General features: G+C 42.3%; 2 protein-coding genes across 2 annotated transcripts; one reads left to right on the plus strand and one right to left on the minus strand.

The window, feature by feature from the left end:
* Positions 1 to 3,601: 3,601 nt before the first annotated feature.
* Positions 3,602 to 9,230, minus strand: TMEM52B (transmembrane protein 52B). Its single transcript, XM_067554675.1, has 5 exons — positions 8,447 to 9,230; positions 7,731 to 7,774; positions 6,493 to 6,531; positions 5,860 to 6,020; positions 3,602 to 5,165 (listed from the first exon to the last, which is right to left on the minus strand). Exons 1-5 carry the CDS (start codon positions 8,528 to 8,530, stop codon positions 4,921 to 4,923), a joined length of 573 nt encoding a protein of 190 aa, XP_067410776.1. The 5' UTR covers positions 8,531 to 9,230; the 3' UTR covers positions 3,602 to 4,920.
* Positions 9,231 to 12,395: 3,165 nt separating this feature from the next.
* OLR1 (oxidized low density lipoprotein receptor 1) lies at positions 12,396 to 18,851 on the plus strand. The gene is made up of 6 exons (XM_067554674.1): positions 12,396 to 13,051; positions 14,991 to 15,089; positions 15,476 to 15,625; positions 16,225 to 16,376; positions 17,353 to 17,471; positions 17,748 to 18,851. The coding sequence occupies exons 1-6, from the start codon at positions 12,967 to 12,969 to the stop codon at positions 17,884 to 17,886; spliced, it is 744 nt and encodes a 247-aa protein (XP_067410775.1). The 5' UTR covers positions 12,396 to 12,966; the 3' UTR covers positions 17,887 to 18,851.
* The last annotated feature ends 1,744 nt before the right edge of the window (positions 18,852 to 20,595 follow it).

Below are 20,595 nucleotides of genomic sequence, written 5' to 3' on the forward strand. Positions count from 1 at the left end.
GCTTGTATAATCCCTCTGGTGTACATCCAATACCTCGATGGATCTCAGTCCTTTGTTTCACAGCTTCAGTTGCAGATGAGTTGATACAGAGGTAGGTGAAGGTTCAACACTGAAGACTAAAGACTGACTGAAGACAAAACAAAATGGATGTGGTACAGCTGCCTTTTATGCCCCTTGGCCTTTTCCATGCTGCTTGTGGAAATTTACAGAAATAAGATGGCCTCCGGGATCACATGAGTAAGTCCTCCTGACTCATTGGGTGTATCCCTGGCTTCTCCTCCTGGGACCATTGTACCAGTGAGTTTCCTTAATGGACCATTAAGCAGGCTAGTGCTTCAGGCCATCCTATCTGGGTTGTTGCCCGGAAACACAGCACAAGTTGAAATACAGACACATCAAATATATTCATAACTTTCAATACAAATATGACACATGCACATAGACAATATCATCATATTTAGCAAATTATAACCTTTCTAACAGTACCTGACATGGCATATCTCAAAGGAATTATTGTAATTATGAAAAATTGATGTTAAATAATATCATAAATGGTCCCCCTAATTCAGCCAGCATCATCACACCCCCCATGCAAAATTGATGCAGAAAGGGGTGTCGCTAGACACTGCTGAATGCATCACAGGAACTTTCCATTTTTGGTTTTGTATTATTACAATTTCTAACATGTTTCCAGGGTTTTACAAAATATCAGGCACACAGTACATTTTTACAGTTTCTGGCATTAGTAACAAATTAATTACAAGAGTTAACATCAGCATTAATAGTCACATCAAATTAGTACAAGTGTGTGCTTACAATCATTTTTGTCATGCCATGCCTTCAATGCAGATAGTTTGTCATTGGGGCCGTTTGTTTAATACCCTTTTGGATTTTTGAACACTTAACAAGTTGCTTTTATTTTACCACAGTATTCTTTGTAGTATAGGCCTTTAGTTTAACTACATCCTTGGGGGTTAGATATTTCAGGGTTAACATGTGCCTTTCATTCACAGGATAAAGTTGTTCCTTTTTTTTTTTCTTCCTTCCCTGGAGATTTGAAATCTGGATTCTCTGGTCTAACAGAATACATTGTCTGATTAGGTGTATCTTCTTTGCTAACAGCTCTGGGTCTGGGCAAATGTTTCCACCCAGTCAGTCAGTCAGTCAGTCAGGTAAATTACATTAACCCACACACTAGCTTGCTCAGTTGTTTTCAAATGTTCAATTATGGCCAATTTCAAGGCTGGACTCTGTCTCAAAGAGGTACCAAACACTCTCTCTAGCATCTCATAAACAGGGTTCTGATGTTCTTCCATTACCAATCTTAGACTCCCCATGGCATCAGATGTACTTGAGTCCACTGAGACTCCAAGAGATATCCAAAGCATTTAGAGGTGAGTGTTTGTTTGCCACCCCCTGCATTCCCAATATCCTATTCTGTAGCTCCAGCTACCCAGTTTTCTTTCTGAATTTGAGACACTAGGAGCAGAGAGTTATTTTGTCTCTGTATTTGACACTAGTGAGGCCGCTGCTGGAATCCTGTGTCCAGTTCTGATGTCCACAAGTCAAAAATGATGTTGACAAATTGGAAAGAGTTCAGAAAAGAGCCATGAGAATGATGAAAGGTTTAGAAAATCCTTGACAGTGATTGACTCAGGGATCTTCTTCTCGGTTTAGTTCACGAGAAGGCTAAAGGGAACGGAACTTGAGTACAGTTTATAAGTGCCTACATGGACCAAAATGTTTTTTTCACTCTAACAGAGAAAGATATAATGTGATCCAATCAATGGCTGAAAATTGAAGCTGGACAAAATTCAGACTGGAAATAAGAAATAAATTGTGAACAGTGAGAGTAATTAACCATTGGAACAATTTACCAAGGGTCACGGCAGATTCTCCATCACTGGCAATGTTTCAATCAATAGTGGATTGTTTTGAAAATATCTACTCTAAGAGTTACTTTTTTGGGGAAATTCTATGGTCTGTGTTACAGGATATCAGACTAATTGATCATAACGGTCCCTTGGAACCTATTACGCAATCAATTTGTAAGCACCTGGAGGATAAGAGTTATAATAGACAATATGGATTTGTCAAGAACAGATCATTCCAGATCATTTCCTTCTCTAAAAGTGTTACTAACTGAGTCGATGGAGGGCGGCGGAGAAGATGGAGGGTGGAATCTGATAACAATCTTCAAATATGTTAAAGAAAAGGATGGTGATTATTGTTCTCCATGTCCATTAAAGGTAGGGCAAGAAACTGGAGCAAGGGAGATTAGGTTAGATATTAGGAAAAACGTTCTCATTATAAGAATAATTGAGCTCTGGAATAGGTTTCCAGGGGAGGTTATGGAATGACAAATCCCTGTTAGGGGTAGTCTACGTTTACTTAATCCTGTCTCAGTATGGGGGCCTGGGCTAGATGATCTTTCGAAAGCCCTTCCAGCCCTGCATTTCTATGATTCTGTAATTGTTCCACATAAGCATTACAAAGTGCACAGGTACCATTCCTAGCATGTGGAGCAAAACTGACATCTAGTGTCTATATGTGCTCATTACCGTTCTAAACCTACATAACTGTAAAGAACAAGGCTGTTCTATTCAGAGCCAGAAAAGGGGTAGAGCAAGTGAAGGAATGGTATGTTCCAAGTGGAAAAGATCTTCAGGGATTCCTGGAACTTTGTGCACTTGGCAGAGTTGTATCCAGGGTCAACAGATTTTAATGTCTCTATTTGTTCCTGGCCTTTATTATTCAGTAAATCTGAAATCTCTAGGAAACAATCCAATGGCTTCATTGGGTCTTAAGTGGATCTAAAGATCAGCAACTAGAATAGATTTATCAAGGTTACACAAATAATTATTAATTATAATTTGAGCCGGTTGAATAGTGGAAAAACAGATCTGCACATATATTCACGAGTCATTATTTTTCTGCTGCACATTGGACCTTAACATTCACTAGTGGCAAACAGTTGGGCAATGGGCAATTCATGAAAAATGTTCATGGATCTGGAAAGTATTTCACCTGGTATGTTGAAAGGCTGGTTCAGTTCCCTGCTCTAGCTCCAATTTCCTGTGTGACCTTGACCAGGTTACTTGGTCTCTCTGTGACTCAGCTCCCCATCTGTAAAATGGGGATAATAGCACTGCCTCACAGAGATGTTCTGATGATAAATACATTAAAAAGTGTGAGATGCTTAGAAATCAAGTTTACAGGGGCTATATTTATATAGCTAGACAGGTGAATATTTATTTCTCTGAATATTCACACTATAAATGTGTCATTAATTCATCACTATTATTTGCCATTATGTTTAACATTTTTTAGCCATCCAGTTAGTGAGCAAAACCAATACTATGTAATTTAGATGCTCAATAACACACCAGAAAGAGTAACTATTCTGAGGAACAGTTTGGAGACTGTCCATTGATTGAAAACCATTCTTCCAAACTATTTCAAGAATATACCTGAATAATTAATGTATTAATGTAAATCAGGAAAGGTTCGCAAATGATTTGTTACCTGAAAAATGGCCTACATTTGTGATAAATATTATTCATCTTGAATAGTTTGATCGCCTCTAATAATAGTAATTAGGCTTGGCACAATGCAATTTTTATTTTTTATAATTTCAGCATATAATATTGATGTTTAATTTTAGGCATTTTTTATCAATTTAAATTTTCACAGTTGAAGAAAGTTATGGGGGTGTAGACAATGGAGGTAGGTCAGACAATTTTTTTATGACAATAAACATTGAGAAAATAGTTAAAGTTTTATAACCATTAAAACACAAATTCTCAACTTCGCTTCAAAGCACACAAAGAAAATATCCTTGAATCAAATCAATTCTCATGCAGCATTTTTCTTACTTTGGTCATCTGTAGATTTTGATTACTATCGGTGGAAATATTTTTTAGTCTATTTGTGTGTGTAAGTTGAAATTGATGTTTATTGACATTTACTGATAAAAATCTAAGCCTTCAAAGTGTAGTAATAATAAAATAAAAATACAGATAAACATTAATTGATCTTTATTTCACCAGCAATCTGATTTGTTATCCCACATATCACATTTTTTAGTTCAAATGTAAGCTCTTCCGGACTGGGCCTTTTGTTTTTCCATATGATCAATAAAGTACTGCATGTATCTTTAGTGTTATATTAGCATAGCATACTATTTATGGGGCTAGATATCACCGTAATTTATGTCCTGTATAGAAGCTGATGGTGTTCCTACCCTGCTCCAAAATATAAACAAACTGTGTAAGGTTAAACTTACCCTTTTCTTGGGGTATGTCTTTATTAACAAGGCAATTAATAATAACAGAATACAAATTCCACCTCAAGCTCTTTTCCTAATCTTGGCTGTTCCTCCATCAGATCTCTGTGTCCTATGCCTGTCTCCCTCTAACAAAATAACCAATTCCACTTCCCTTACAGCCAGGTTGGAGTGATTGAGTCACACCTGCCACAATGAGTCAGCCCGAATCGGTCAGCATCTTCCTGCAGGGCACCAGCACCTGCTACCAGAGGGCGTCAACAGAATGAACCAGCTGCCCTGATGCAGGCACTAACTATAGTGCTAGATACTACAGTGATGGGCATTTTGCTGATGTGTGTAATAAAAGTAATAAATAGTAATAATGAATAACAATAACTAACTAACAATAAGAAACCCCAGGGTGGTATCAGGAGAGATCCATGAAAATATTATGGACAATAAAGTATTAGGAAATCGAGTTACTCTCTTTCCTTGTTTATGACATTAGATTAAAGAGGAAAATAACCTGAACTATATTCCTGAGCCCACCTAGACCAGATTTTGGGTCCTCCCCTTGAATATTAGCACTCTGCATTATTGTCCAAGTTTAAAAAAAAAAAAAAAAGAAGAAGAAGAACTAGGGTGCATTCACATCAGGAGAGATCTTGTTGTGAATCATCTTTCACAGCTGACACCTGTTGCTTTTCCTCTAGCACTGGGGCCAGGTCTGGGACTCTCTGCCCTGTCTGGACTACCGTGAACCTGTTCATGCGTAGGGCCTCCTCATAGACTGGAGGGGTCTCCGATCTGCAAGGGGGTGGTGCGCCTAGCACGGTATTGTGGGAGTGCGCCAGAGCCAGTATCCTCCTGGCAGCAGGACCAAACACAGACTGCAGAGCTGAAAGGGGTGAGACGGGAAAGGTTAATTTAACCCTGGGACCATCAAATTCCAGACACGAGCCAGACAGAGAGCACAAACATACTTGTTGTGCGATGCTTTTCCCACCTACACGCTTTCAGTGCCATTCACCTTCCTGCTCCACAGCCACCTTCTCATCAGCCGCATCTTCTAACTTCACCTTCCACAAATGCTTCTTTTAGCTGCTGGACCTGTCCACATTTCAGCACAAGAAATGTCCCACCCTCATTCCCTACTTCCCACCTACCTGGATCTTCCTGATATATCCCAATCAGTTCCCCAGTCCCAACTCACAGATGCCCCCATGCCCTAGCATCAAGCAACCTGGCTCATACACTAGCTGTTGGGACCCTCCCTCTGCTACTCCAGCAAGTGACATGACCCACATGCAGACCTGATCCCTGATCCCTTTTAGGGCTCTAGAATTTGGCACTTTTAAGGATGTTATGGGTTCTATACTTCAGAGGACAGCTCCTTAGCTGGTGTAAATCCAGTTAGCACTATTTATGTCAATGGAGCTTTCTGTTTTACACCAGCTGAAGTTCTGGCCCTTGAAATTCACGGGCCAGAGAGGTCTGAATTTTTCAGACCCCCAGTTTCTGGATTCTGGAATATGTTGGTGGATTCTCAGCCTTCTCTACAACTATCTTGGCTTCTGCATGGTCACACTCACACGTGATCGTGCTCTGGAGCGTGTTGTCATGGTCAAAGGCGATGACTGTGACCTCATAGGGGCGGGAACCTGACTCCTCTCTGGCCTGCCGGCAGCAGCACCTCACACAGGCTGAAACCAGGCCACACAGAAGCAGCAGCCCACCAATCGCCACCACCAGCCTGTAGCGCAAGAGGAAGCAGAGTTATCGCCATATCTTTTCGTATACACGCACGGAATAGATTCTAAGAAGGGATCATGCTCAATTTACTGACATGTAAAGAGACAGTCCTTTATCAAAACATTACTAACCACTCAACTGCATATCTGTGCTGTCAAATCATGAGTGTTGCACATCTTACACTTCTCATAACAAAACTAATGCATTTAATAAAAATGCATGACTGAGAAGAACGAAAGAAATGTGTTCATGATTGTCGAAGATAATGTGGTATCTAATGCTAATGGCCTCCAGCAGGAATGGGAAAATGCAATACATCCTTTGGAACACTAGAGGGAGTTGAGGGACTGAGGAGAAGGGAGAAGTGCTTCGATTTTTATCACTTAAAGGATCAGACTGAGTTCTAAGAATTGCTGGCTAACTTAAGTGACAAATACAAATGATGTTTGCATAAGAACGTAAGTGTAACTTACCAGATGTACCAGAGGCGGACCCATTCAGTACTTGAGCAACTGAGGCAAAGAAGGTGCAAGAAAGCGTTAACAACATAACATCACAGAAATTTGAGATAAAGAAATTCCCTTTTTGATCCGATCTTGTCTACCATGCCAACTCCCATCTTCACTCCAGTTGATGGAAGATTGGAGACTGGTCTCCACTCCAAGTTTAAATGACTCACATAATGGAGCTTCCACCACTTCTCACTGAGAAGACTATTCTTCATTCTAATAAATCTCATTATTAGGAAATTTTTCTCAATGGCCTGCCTGAAATTTTCTCTTTTTTGTTCAGCTTCATCCCATTTGCTCCAAGTTCTCTCCCTCCCTCCCTCCCTCTCTCACACACACACACACACACACACACACCTCCTAACTATGTTATTCTGTTTACATCCTTCAGGTACTTGTAGAGAGTGACAATGTCTATATCTCCCTTATTTTTTCTTCAGCCCTTCCAGCCCAATTATTTGTGTTGTTTTTCTTTGAATTTCTCTCCCAATTTGTCACCCTCTTTCTGGCACCGGGTGCACTGTACTTTTCTTTACTTATAATCAGTAGAGCTGACCAAACAGCTTGCAAAAACTTGTTGCAAGACATTTCTCTAAATAAAAAAATCAAATATTCTGTGGCTGCTTTCACACTTCTTTTGCATTCACTTTCTGTTGATATTCCTACAAATAGTCTTCCTGTCCGCAGCAAACTTTACAATCTATTCATGGAAAGCCAATTAAAATTCATAATGGTGAGTATTTGCTCTGGAAACCTAGTATATGTTACACTCTTCCATTTAGGGAACGGAAACAATACCACTTGTCCTACGTTTCCTAACAAAACTAACCAATACAGTTCAACTTCTGAATACTGAATCCCTACAATGAACTGCTTGCAAACCAGTGACAGAACAATTAACCCCACAAATTTCTTGGCAAAAAGTTTTCAAACAACAAGTTTTCTGAAAAAATAAAAGGCAGACAATTTGCAAGCACAAAGACAAGGCAAATACATCAAATAAATTATATGTTAAGAATTAGTAACTCAGCTATAACAAACAAACTGTCTGGCCCCAGAAAATGCTTGCTCCAGGTTTACCAACACTGTTAACTAAAGCAAACTCCACTGGTGAGAGACAAGGCCATCAGATGAGATTCTTCCCATGTGTGTCACTCCCTGCTCAACCTCTTCTGAAAAGAATGCAGGACGTGTATACTCACTGTTCAGCGTTCACACATTCCTCCTCACAACTCACTTGGGGAAACTACAAGGAGAGCAAAAGAAATCAGGGTGAAGTGTCTTCATTCAACCTCCTTGATATCCTGCGTTCAACATCTCATATACCCCAATACCAATCCTAATCTCCCACCCCAGGGATTCAGTTACCCACCCTCTTTTGTCCCTCTCACCCACACTGTCATAAATCTGAATTCTCCTCACCCTCGTGGGATCAAGTAATTTATATTTTACCTCCCTCTGCCTCCATTATAGATCTAATTTCCCCTCTGTTTCTTTCCATGAACAACCTGCTTTCTACATCCTATGTTACAGATCTGAATTCCTCTCTATATCTAAAAATATAGACCCATCAATATCCTATTATTTACTATGCCCATTACATGTCTGAATTCCACACTGCCCCAAATGGATCTGAAGTTATCTTATTTTCTATCATTCCTCACTGTAGATTTTATTTCCTTCTCATTCTCTTGCTGCACTTATCCCCACTTGCTCTACATCCTATCATCCTAGTTACAGCTTTGAATTCTCCTCTGCCCCATGTGGCCCTTTCTTTATTTCCCCCATATTTTTAAATACCAGGGAAACTCTTACTTCAAATCTATGTGTGGCCCAAATCCCCATTAACTTTCTGATGTAATACAATGCTCCAGTGGAGGCCAAACTCTGCCAAAGTGGAACCCGTGCTGTGACTCACCCAAGAGAAACATGCCAGAGCAGAGAGGGTCACGAACGGGCTACAGATCCCCATGAAGAAATAACGCTGAGTCTGCTGTCTCATGTAACCCAGGACAAGTTCCTCCTTCCTAATTTCAGTTCAACCTCATCAGTCCTCACACTGGAGTGAGGATCAGGGAAATTCCCTTTAAAGGGTGTGTCTCTCCTCTCTTCTTACTCTATTGCTTTCTGCACTCTTCTGGGTTTGTCTTTCCCTCTCACGCACACTCTGCTTTTCTGGTCTGCCTTCTTCTCTCTTTGTCTGTCTGTCTATATGTCTCTGCCCACGTCTCCGTTACTCTCTTTCTCCCCCTTCGAAAGGGAGCTCACACACCATCCAGTCACTTCAGGAAAAGAGCTGCAGATGCCCGTCACTTAGCTGTGCTATTTCCAACTGATCTAGCTCACGGGGTCAATGAGAAAAATGCACCCCGGAGAGAACTGAGAATGGAGAACTCTCTTCTATGGGGGGAAAGCTACTCTGACCTCATTCATCCCAATTCCTTCTCTCCCCGCCTCCTCACCCAGGGAGAGTGGTGCCGTGTGAAGGTCATTTGTTGACCTTCAGCTTTACTCCTGATGTGATTCCTCTCCCGCCTCCCTTCCCCAATACCCTCCCACCATTACTAGCATCGTTATACCTTTACCGTTCTGGCCCGTTGAGTCTAAGCAGAAGTCCAGGGTTAAGAATGGAGAGCACCGAGGACATTCCTGCTGGAGCAGGATGGGGAGAATTGGTGGGGGGGGCAGTAGCGGGGAGGATAGAATAACTAAAAAGTGCTCCATACACACCTCAGTCCTGATCTGCAATTCTCCTTTCTACTCCATTGGTGCCTTTCCCCCTATGCTCTGGTGATCACCTCAGTCCCGATATGCAGAACTCTCTGCTATTCCAATCCTGATTCCCATCTTCTCCAGCTCTGCCGATGCACACAGTCCTGACCTGCAGAAACCTCCACTAGTCAAGTCCTGAGTTCCTTACACAGCTCCGCTCCTGCCCCTCAGTCCTGCTCTGCAGTCCCCCTGCTATTCCAGTCCTGGGCTGCCCATACAGCTCTGCCCGTGCCCCACAACTCCTTTACCATAGTAGAGAATGCTTCTCCTCCCACATACATTACTATTCTCCCTCCAGCTATTTAACTTAATAGGCTTCTTTAAATGACCTGCTGTTTTCCCTCTTGTATAACCACTTTGGAGTTCCATTAAAGTCCTGCTCACGGGTATCCAAGAAGTGTTTCCATGTATATAATTAGCATCTCTCTCTCTTGCTCTCTCTCACTGTTTCCAACAGTTGAAAATAAAAAAATTACTCCTCAGTAATGTGTTATTATTCCTGCCCTGCAACCACTCAGGACTGGCATAGGGTATGTTTCTGAGGAAGTGAGCAGTGCAGAGATTAGGGGAATTTGTTACTTCATGTTGCAATCACGTCGCATCCAGATTAGTCTGGTGAATCATTAGCCCTGGTCATGGCTATTAGAAGCAAAGAGCAGAACCAATGGATTCATAAACATAACATACACATTCCTCCCAAAGTGGGGTTAAGAACCATCCACTATGAGCAACCCCCAAAAGAGTTCTGGGCTTCTAGGCTCTTCAGATAACTGTTTTTCGATCTGTCTGTCTGACAATCTCCACCTCACCCTTCTGTCTGAACTAATTTGTGAGCCGGGCCTACATTCTGAATACTGGTGTGCAAAGGAGAAACATGCAAACACATACTAGAGGCTTAATGCCCATCTGAAGATGCCCCAGATTCCTGTTCTTTCCTTTCTTTAAAGATGCCTGAATATTATGGAAGTTTCAAATGAAACTTCACTGAACAGCCTTCGCTGTGTACAACACTTAGAGATGAAGTGGTTTGATACACAATAACGAAAGAAAACAAGTGCAAATTATAAGTGTGGACTCAAACTTACTGCAACTTAACAACTCAGCCGCATTTAACAACCTAGAAACCTAGAAGCAGATCTAAAAATAGTCTAGGTCATTGCATTTACAGCTGATTCACAGTGACCTTAGATGGTTGACCATTTCTCAAAACTGTCCTTTCCAGACGCCAGGTATTCAGCTGATGTAAATCAACATTGCTGCACTGAAAGTCAATGGAGGTATGCTGATTTACACCAGCTGAGGCTCTGGTCCATCATATTTAATCATCATTAAAGTCCAAATTGTCAGTTTTCCTGGGGCTATTTTAGTTTGAATTAAACAGCTATTGACAATAGATTGTCTTTCAGACACTTCGTGAAATGTTAGTATTAGTCAGAAGAAAATTTTAATTTTGGAATGACCAGATTTGCAAAATATCACGTGAAGTGACAACTATTTCTTGAATGAAAGAGCAACATTGTAACCTGAAATCGTGGCCTTCCAAGAACACACGCTCATTCATTCAAGCTCAGCCATGTTGGGTCCACTTCTTTAATTTCTGTGGCCTCTGGTAATACCATGGTATAACCGGGCACAGTAATTTAACCATGGCCCCATTAGTCTGTTACACTGCGACAGAATAATTTACATTCAACTGCCCCGTAATTTTATTTTCCTTTGATTTGCTTTACGGTGAAGTGAGTTTTCACCATCAGATTTGCCCCCTTTTTAGAAGTTTAAAGCAAGTGATGGTACCCTTTACAATATTGCTCACAAACACCCTTGTCTTGTTGATGCGTTCTCCTGTCGTCATAGATTTCAAGGGCCCATTACATGTTCAGCCGCGAGATTCATTCATCCTCCTACTGGGGCTCCATTGACAGCATATTTGGCAGGTGAACAGACAGACAACTCCCCTTTAAACACACACACATACACTCGCTCACTCCTGGGCTAATGCAGTCTCAGCTGGGTGTCCATCTCCTTCCAGATTTGATTAAATTCAGTTGTGCAGCTCTTGGAAGTCATGCTTTGTTATCCTTCCAAGGAGTCTTGTGCTATGGCCAGCTTCTTTAGTCACATCAGATATTTCCCTGGTGAATTTAGGAACACAGACGATGGGAAAGAGTTTGGGGTTCATAGGAGCCATTTGTTTTTCCCTGCAGTCGCAGAAAGGATATACCCACTGTTTCATGTACCACATGTTGTGTAATAACACAAAAGGATTCCTTGCTTGTAAAACAAAACGGGCATCTCTATTAAGAGAACTATTTACAGAGATGCTGAAACTGCAGCTAGCATTCTGGCCCAGGGCTTCTCACAACAAATTTTTGGGTGGCCTCAGAGCCTCAGAACTCTTGCTGGTGGCCACTCTGACACTTTTTCCTAAAAAACTTAGTTAACTTTAGGGAAAACAAATAAATATGCACACATACATGTCCAAATCATTCTAATTTATTTATGTAGAGGGTTTCTTTTTTTGGAAACTCAATCATAAAACTAATGTACAGTTGTCTCTATTATTTACTGGCTCTAAATGGAATAGATACAAAAATAAGGTGCTTTGCACGCTCTTGTCTTTTGTTGTTGTTTCTTTTGCTTTTTTGGTTGCTTTTTCTTTTTTTTAGACCAGCTAGCTTGTAATTCTGCTGCTGTGAAAAGTGATATTTATATGTGTGTTAATGTCATTTTTCACACCAGCAGACTTGCTAGCTAGCTGGGAGGCAGTGAAAAGCGATATTAAGAAACATACAAATATCTCTTTTCCCAGCAGATTTGATCAGCCCTGGCAAGCTGGGGACAAATGAAGCCCTGGATGGGGAGGTGGGTAAGGAGGCAGCAGGGACCAGGGGTGATAGGCGGGTGGGTGAGGAGTGGGAGGAGGCAGCAGCAGCCAATGGGGATGGAGGAGGAGGGGAGAGGTTGGCGAGCCCAGGGCCAGAGTCCAAAGCCCTGTGGCTGAAGACTGGAGCCTGCTGCTGTGACGCTGATGCATGAGGTCGGAGGATGCAGCGGGGGCCAGAACCTGGAGCCCCACATCCGGGTCCCAGGGACAGAGCCCGTCCCCATGCAGCCAGAACCCAGGAATGGAGGAGGCAGAAGGGTCCAGGGATGACGGGTGGGGAGCCCGGGATTGGCACCCACCGCCGCATGGCTGGGCCCGGAGCCCGAAGCTCCATGGCTGGAACCCAGAGGACAGAGCCCGATGCCATGTGACAGAGGCCCGGGGCCAGAGGAGGGAGCGAAGGCTGGAGGGAGCGTTTACCCCGGGTCTGAGGGACGGAGCCTGAAGCCTCGTGGCCAGAGCCTACCAAAGAAATGCAAGACTCCCTATCCCATTCCCACTGTATTTCTGCACAGGCAGATGAAGAAATAAATCTCAGCCTATGAATCTATTTTAAAAGCTCCCACAGTATGTAAAACAAACTCCTCAAATGCCCCAGAATTTGTGTTTTATAAAATCCTTTGGCATGAGCCATAGTCCCCATCTGATGTGTAAATGAATCACTCTCTCCTTCCTAATGATTCTGACCATTTGAATTACCACGTCGGGAACTGTTCCTCTGCTTGTCTCTCCCTCTGCGTGCTGAGCAATCACTTGGATTCCTCTCAGATACTTGCAAAAAAATGGCTGAAGTGACCTATGCAGATCTGAAGTTCATGACACCGGAGCAGCCCAGGAACCAGGAGCCTCATGAAGCCAAAGCAAAAGGTAACAGAGGTGGGGTGGACCCTTATATGGTGAGCTTGCTTACTTAGAATACAGTGTTCAGTGCTGTCCCTCTGCGCATGACACTGATTGGATTTCACCTAGAAAACTGCGTTCTGCTTTGGGATCAGAAATCTGTTGACAAATTAAAGGGACTAAAGAGAAGAGGAACTAAACTGCTAAGAAGCCGGAGGGGCTGATTTTCATAAAATAGAGGAGCTAAGACTCATATTATCCCTTGGTATACACACAAGTGATCCCACTGAAATCAGTGGGGCTGAAGCCATTTGGATGGCATGGGGTGTAGAAATTTGGTCCTCAGTACATATCTCTTAGCTAACCAATTAGTAATGAGTGAATATGACTGATATCTACAAGTATTTGAAGAGTTTATACACCAAGAATGCAGAGGAACTCGTTATACAGGGGTAAACAGGACTAATTAGGGGTAATGGGGTGAAGTTAAATAAAAAAGGACATTTTCGGGCTAGATATTAGGCATCAATTCCTAGAGGTCAGAGAAATAGTCTTCGCAAGGGAAATGATGGATTGTTATTTGGTTATTTAAAACTAAATTGAACAAAACACTTAAGAATATTCTGTAGGGAACAATTCTGGATTTTCCCCGCAGGGATGGAACAGATGGTTGGAAAAAGACCCTTCAGTCTTTAACTTCAGAGTCTGCAAATAATGCTGTGTAGCTTCACAACAGAGCTGTGTGTGTGGTTGATCCCTGTTCTGTAGGGTATATACAGTTTTTAAAGTGCTTTGGAACCCTTCATGATTAAATTTGCTAGAGGAACAAAGAATTACTTTAACAAACATCCAACTGGATCTTAATTTATTCATTTACAAGACTGAGGAACACTTTCCTGGAGGAAATTCTCTGTCATTAGCCAATCTGGTGGCTACCCCATTACCAGCCCTCAGAAGGATCCCTGGATCTTAGACAGAGGGAAAAGTCAGAATCTGTGCTATAGAGTGCTTCGCCTTAGAGTTGGGAATGGGGGATGGTTAATCCAGATATTAGATTGTTTAGATCCCACAGGGTGCCTTCAGCATGGCATAGATATTCCAGCGGAGACTCTTCATCTTTTGTAAAAAGAAATCAGAGAAGTAAATGGGAGCTCAACTTATTACTGTGTGTGTATGCATGCATTGCCTATCTGTGTTTGCATATGGATCTATGTCTCCATATTGCTTGCATGTACCTATAGATTTCCATGTATGTCTATGTTTGTGTACTCTATGTGCATCTGTGCATCTATAAGTGCACTGTTTGAATGGACGTGTCTGTGTTTATATGGCAAAGATTTTCAAAAATGACTTTGAATGTCCATTTTTGGGGGGTGGCCAATCTGAGACACCTTTAACGGGCCCTGATTTTCAGAGGGGAGTGTGTCAGAGGGTATTTTCTGAAAATTAGGCCTCTTCAAAGTATCTCAAGTTGGGCACTCCAAAATGAAGGCACCCAAAATCACTAACCACATCTGAAAATCCTGGCCATGTTTTAGACACATACATATGTCTTTGGTTATAAATCCATATGGGAGAGTGGGTAGAAAGAGGGCAGTGTTCTTGCATGTGTACATTTCCATGTGTCCATACGTTAGAGTCAATTACATCCTATTCTGTCCATCTCAATAATTTGAATCTAACCATACATGTAAGTGCCACTGGGTACTTCTGTCTCCATGGTCCATGCAGTCCTTGGCATCTATCTGCTAAAGAGGAGGCCAATCAGTAGCACAACTATTATGGCAGATTTTGTAATGTATTACTATGACCTGGACTGAACCCATCAATTCATTTCAAATAGCTGCACATTCATCAGATGGGAATGGCTTTCAGTCGCTGCTGATGTGGGGCTATGTATAAACTGGTGATATAGAGGTGAGAGGACCCATATTTTTGTCTATTCCCTTCCTTTTCTTTATCTCAGAATCTCCCACTGCATCCCCTCATTGGCGACTTGCAGCAGTGATTCTTGGGATCTTCTGCTTGGGTTTGCTAGTAACAGCCGGGGTCCTGAGTGTCAAGTGTAAGTATCAGCAGGGAAGCTGAGCTAAGAACTCAGTGTGAACCATGAAAATGTTTTGAAATAAATTAAAGAGAGGAAATGCTGTCCTGTGGTTCAGGCACAGTTTGGGGATTAGGAGAGCTGGAAAATATTCCTTGCTGTGCGAGCTTCGTCCAATCACTCAAACTCTCTCTGCCTCAGTTTTAGTCTTTGAACAGGCTTTCAGGGAACTGGGCTGTGAACGTTTAATTTTTCCATGCTTCCATTCTGTCTGTGAAGGTCTTTGCAATGTGGCTTCCAATACGACGGAACTGTGCAGTTTGTTCAACACATAGACATATGCAAATATATAATATACTTTAATATTAAATGGAACAATTTCATTCTAGTTGTATTGTGAATTGAAGTCACGCAGGTGTCCCATCTAGTGAGTGAATGGCATGGAAACCTTACCCAGAAAAGGGAATTTCTGGCAAAACTCACCCAGCAGGTGGAGTTTCTCCAAGCGCAGAACCTAAACCTTTCAGAGACTGTGCAGCAACTGGCAAGTTCCAAAGGTAAAATTTTCTGGGGAGTACTTGTTAGTAGAGCTGGGCAGGAAATGTTTTTTTTCCATCTCACAAGAGTTTTTGAAAAAAACTTTTTCATCCCTAAAAGGGATGGAAAAGTTGAAATCTAGAAAATGGTAATGAGCCAGTAAACTGAAAAAAAAGTTGGATCAGGTCACATCAAAACATTTGTTTTGATATCAACCTTTTAAAATTGTTGTTAACCTTTTAAAATAGAAATTACTAACATTTGTAAACAAAAAATGAGAGTCTTAATTTAGAAAAGGTTGAAAAGGGCCATTTTGACAATTTCAAAACTTTTTTCAAAAGATTTTTGAATCCTCAGACTTGTCCAAACCAACCCTTTCCTGTGAAAAGTTTTGCTTTTGACAAATCAGCATTTTCCAAAGAGGCAGTGCTTTTGCACTCTGTCACAGGGTCATTGTGCTGCTGGATGTACTGACTCAGATGAGACATAAACTGAGGTCCTCATTGCTTGTGTGCATTTCAGTATTTGTGAAAACAGACATGTTAGCCCTGGTAGATCTAATCACATTATCTAGATGCTGCTATTGATAAGCCAGGTGATATGGTATTTTATTTTCAAGGACATAGATGCAGCCCTTGCTCCGAGAACTGGCTACAGCATGGAGAGAACTGTTACTTCTTTTCTACCAAATGGAAAACTTGGCAGGAAAGCAAAGCTCTTTGCTCTTCTCTGGCTTCCAGATTCCTTAAGATAGAGAGTAAGAAAGAGCTGGTAAAGATTCATTTTTCTCTTACTTTAGGGGTATTTTTAATTTCTAATTTTCAGTTGATTGGAGGAGAAACCCAGGAGATGGTGCTCAGACTCATATATAGGAACAAAGGGCCAGATCCTTCTTCTGGTGCAAATCAGTGTAACTCCACTGACTTCAGTGGATTATGTTTATATACACCCGTCAAAGGATCCAGGCCATAGGACTTGCCCTACTAGATAAGACCTAGCTGTTCCATGTACTTCCTTATCCCAACTCATACCAAACTTCAGTAGATCATTTAGCAGTTCTATTTAATATCCAATATCCAGCCATATTGGAACATATTGGTCCTTCTACACTTGGCTGGCTTGCCATCTCTTGCCTTACTGAATTAGAAAATTAGTCAGTCCAGCTTGTCATCCTGCCTCCTGACCTACCAAATCAAAACATGCAGCCCATCTCATTTCCTGACCCCTCTGATACCAGATGAAGCAGCATGTCATACGTGATGCTTCAAAGGAAACCAAGAAAGGTTTGTTGCACCTCACTGGGAAGGCAAAGATGTTCAATGTGGGGAAAGTTCCTCCGAAACTCCAATTGGTGATCAATTTAAGCCCTCAAGCATGCAATTTGATTACTCTTATCTTTGGCCAGCCTAACAAACACGACCAGACACGGCTCATCTCCGGGGCTAAAATCTTTCAGTTCCCTTCTGTATGCAGAGTTTGAGGGAAATAATTCTTCCAGGCCTAGGATGTGATCCTGGGAGGTGCTGAGTCAATATTATTGAGGGCACCTCCCCTTTCCTGGCCTGTGAAATAGAACTCACTGCTGGGACTGGAAAACCCAAAGCAGATTTGCTTGCGAAACAAGCCTCCATTAAAGACACCTGAAACCAACGAGTTCCCTTTCTCTCTGTGCCTAACTCAGAGCTTTCCAGTTATGACCAGCTGTGGAAAGGATGTGATTCAGAGCTTTGCTTATGTTTCCATACAGGATTTCATATTAAGATCAGCACAGTCTTATAGTTCCTATTCTTTCTGGATTGCCTTATCCCGTAAAGGAGTTGATGGGTCCTGGTTATGGGAGGATGGCACAGCTTTCTCCACTGACCTGTAAGTCTCTGCACAGCTAGAAACAGTTCAGTTTCTAAGTATGAAGCAAGAAGAAATGATCCTTAATTTATGGGTTCACTCACTCACTTACCCAACCTCCTAGTCATCCATCATTCACACACCCACCAGGTACAGACAGACTGTACTTGATAGCTGACTTACCTTAGTGCACTTCTACTTCAGGTGCAAAGGGGTGGCACTGATTGGGCTGACATAAGGTTGATTAGTGATTTATACCACATGAAACTGGCTGCAAACTTTGACTTTCTCTTCCAGGTTTCATATCCCAGAAGCCAGTTCCAGTCTTTACTCGATCTGTGTGTCGATTCAAGGTGCAAGTGTTAACGCTGCAGAGTGTGGGTCATACAAATTCTGCATTTGTGAGAAAATGGCTAATCCAGTGGGGACTGCTTGACGGGGCTACTCTGATAGATGGAGGGGTGCAGATCACCAGAGAAAGACACATCCTGAGATGCTGCTGTATGGATACCACCTCTGTCTCTAGCCTTTCAAATTGTGACAAAGAAAATACAGGTTAATTTTAGGGATCAACAAAACTGTACTTTATTGTCTCCTGGCACCCACCAGCCAGTCCGTTCTATTCATCCTTGAGCCTTCCTCCTTCAGCTCCTTTCCACCACTTCATTATGCAACAATATTGTCAACCCGCACACTTTCCTGTTTCTCACGGAGCCCCACCAGAATCTATTCTCAATGCCTGACCTTTGCTGATGGCTGCTCAGAGAAGGAAGCACAGCCTGAGTCATTGACCCACACATATTACAAAACCAGAGAGAAAAACAACAGGGAACGATGTAGAGATATGCTGCATGTAGAGAACCTGAAACATAGAAGATGGAAAGGTGTGATGGAAAAACTGTGGGAGCACCGTGCCCACTTCACTCTCTAGCCTGGGTTGTCCCTTACAATGCCTTGCTAGTGACAAGCAGCAAACCCCTCCAGGCACTGTTTTCACCTAGTCCCACAACACAGCAGAGCCCCACACCCAGCTCGATTGCATGAATGTTAACCTGGGTTGCCTCTCACTCTGTGATGCTGTCAGCAAGCCACATTTACATAGCCATCTACAGGCAGAGACACACCCAGCTGAGTTATATGAGTGTCTTGCCAAGCCACTCATGACGAACCAAGAATAGAGAGGCAGCAGCCAATTATCCCCCTCCCACAATTTGTAAGAACTGCGCTAAAAGCAGTCTGTCCCCAAAATTATATTATTAAGTCCGCTCCCCCCTCATTGTGGGGAAGACAAGAAACAGCTTTTGTTACTGAGCTAAGATTTCTAGACACTGCAATTCGAGACCACACTAGTTGAGATAACAAATACGTTTGTTAACTACAGGAAAATAGGTTTTAAGTGATTATAAGTGTCAAATGTAAAGAGATTAAAAGTAGTTACCGAATGAAATAAACATAAGATCGCAGTCTAAATTCTATACGCTACCAATATTTGAAATAGCAATGTCTCATTCTCATTCGTTGATACAAGCAGTTTCTTAAATGCAGGCTGGGCAACCTTCCCTGCCTGGGACTCCCTTCCCTGCTTTCAAAACCCTTTTGTCTTCTAGCTGATCCTTCAGGTGTTGAGTTGAGGAGAGAGAGAAGCCCAGTGATGATGTCATGCATATAGTCTTATAGTCTGTTTCAACGTGCTGGAACAATCGGGGCTCGTGACTTCTGGAGTCGTCCTCACTGGTCAGTCAACCCTTATTGTGAACGTGCTATCTACAGTGAAGCCTTCATTGTAAACAATTCTTGTCAGTGGAATCTATTCTTGAATGTGTCAGAGAGAGCCATTAACGCTGTCTGGTCACTCCACTGTTGTGCCTGAAAGGCTGTTTATGGGTTGCACGTTCAACAATGTTTCATAACTTCACATAAGCCCCTCTCCTAGCTCTCGATTTAGTGGTAGTTATCAAAGAGTTAGAAACGCTAGAAAAAAGCCAGTTAAATTCTTATGGGAGATGCCAGTTTATTTCTGGTCTTCTGCCCTGCCCCCAGGAGACACGAGAGTTGAAGAAGTAGAACCAAGAGACATCGTTGGAAGAAAAGCACAAACACAACTGCTCACTCATGAGCTGGATAGACTTGAGGGGAAAGTGCCCCTGGACATGCATATTAATTAAAGGGGTACCACGGGAGCAGATGGTGACCAGATTTTGTTTTTACAGGGCAAATTTCTTAGTGTCATCACAGCAGTGTATAAGAGAACAGAAATGGAGAAATAAATGGTGCACGGCATATGATTTGGACATGCTCAGGGTGGACCATGTTTGGGGCTAGGAGGTTTTGGAGATGGCATGAGAGCCCATTGGAGATACAGAGATACAGGGATACAGGGAGTGCAGCTAGGTGGGACCCCCGTTAGCTGCTGCTACAGACCCTACTTCCTCATTCTACTTCTGATCCTGGATTCCTGACCTTGGCTTTTCTTCCTGGCTCTGATCCCTGGTGTCTGGCTCACCTTACCATCCAGCACTGACACCAGTCTCTTGCCTTGCCTCAACTCCTGACTCTGACCCTAGATTGACCCACAACTCTGATTCCTGGTTGCTGACTCTGGCTCTAGCTACTAGGCTGTCTGCTCAGAACCCAGCCCTGACAATGCCCCAGGAGGCTTCATTTGCAAGATGAATAGCTGTGAAGGATGCATTAATCTGATGTGATCAATTCACTCCAATTTCTATTTTCTAATTATACAAATATAGCATGAAAAAAATAAAAGATGTTAAGCTTGCAAAGTCAAGCCTGTTGAAGTTAGGAAATGCTAGATCTTAGGTTGCCTGTGCAACCATAACTATAAGTGATGCTCTTAGATTTTAGTTCCCAATTTCAGTGTACACTAGGGCAGTTTTGCACTCATCCTGCAGTGCAAAGCTCCTGAAAGATCTGCACTCTGCATAGAGGAATCCTGTGGTTAAATAGAGCCATTGTAGTGGTTCCTGTCCCATGCACATTCCCACGTGTGGCTAATTGAGATTGGGGAAGAGAAAGCAAGATTGGGTCATCCCTATGCCCTGGCAATCCCCAGGCACCAGAATGGCTCCTTGGGGCTGTTGGTAGAGAAGACAGAAGAGTGATTATGAGGTTGTTTTAATCTATGCGA

The sequence above is a fragment of the Emydura macquarii genome, unplaced genomic scaffold (genome assembly GCF_026122565.2).
Source record: "Emydura macquarii macquarii isolate MOO-44397 ecotype Brisbane River unplaced genomic scaffold, CSIRO-AGI_Emac_v2 contig_1498, whole genome shotgun sequence".
NCBI classification, from domain to species: Eukaryota; Metazoa; Chordata; order Testudines; family Chelidae; genus Emydura; species Emydura macquarii.

Excerpts from the sequence above, each read along its gene's own strand:
- OLR1 (XM_067554674.1), top strand. The coding sequence starts at position 12,967 with ATGGCTGAAGTGACCTATGCAGATCTGAAGTTCATGACACCGGAGCAG. Across the intron at positions 15,626-16,224 it reads GCAACTGGCAAGTTCCAAAG|GACATAGATGCAGCCCTTGC; the intron begins GTAAAATTTTCT and ends TTTATTTTCAAG. Across the intron at positions 16,377-17,352 it reads TAGAGAGTAAGAAAGAGCTG|GATTTCATATTAAGATCAGC; the intron begins GTAAAGATTCAT and ends GTTTCCATACAG.
- TMEM52B (XM_067554675.1), bottom strand. The coding sequence starts at position 8,530 with ATGAGACAGCAGACTCAGCGTTATTTCTTCATGGGGATCTGTAGCCCG. Across the intron at positions 7,775-8,446 it reads CTCTGGCATGTTTCTCTTGG|TTTCCCCAAGTGAGTTGTGA; the intron begins GTGAGTCACAGC and ends CTCTCCTTGTAG. Across the intron at positions 6,021-6,492 it reads GTCCGCCTCTGGTACATCTG|GCTGGTGGTGGCGATTGGTG; the intron begins GTAAGTTACACT and ends CTTGCGCTACAG.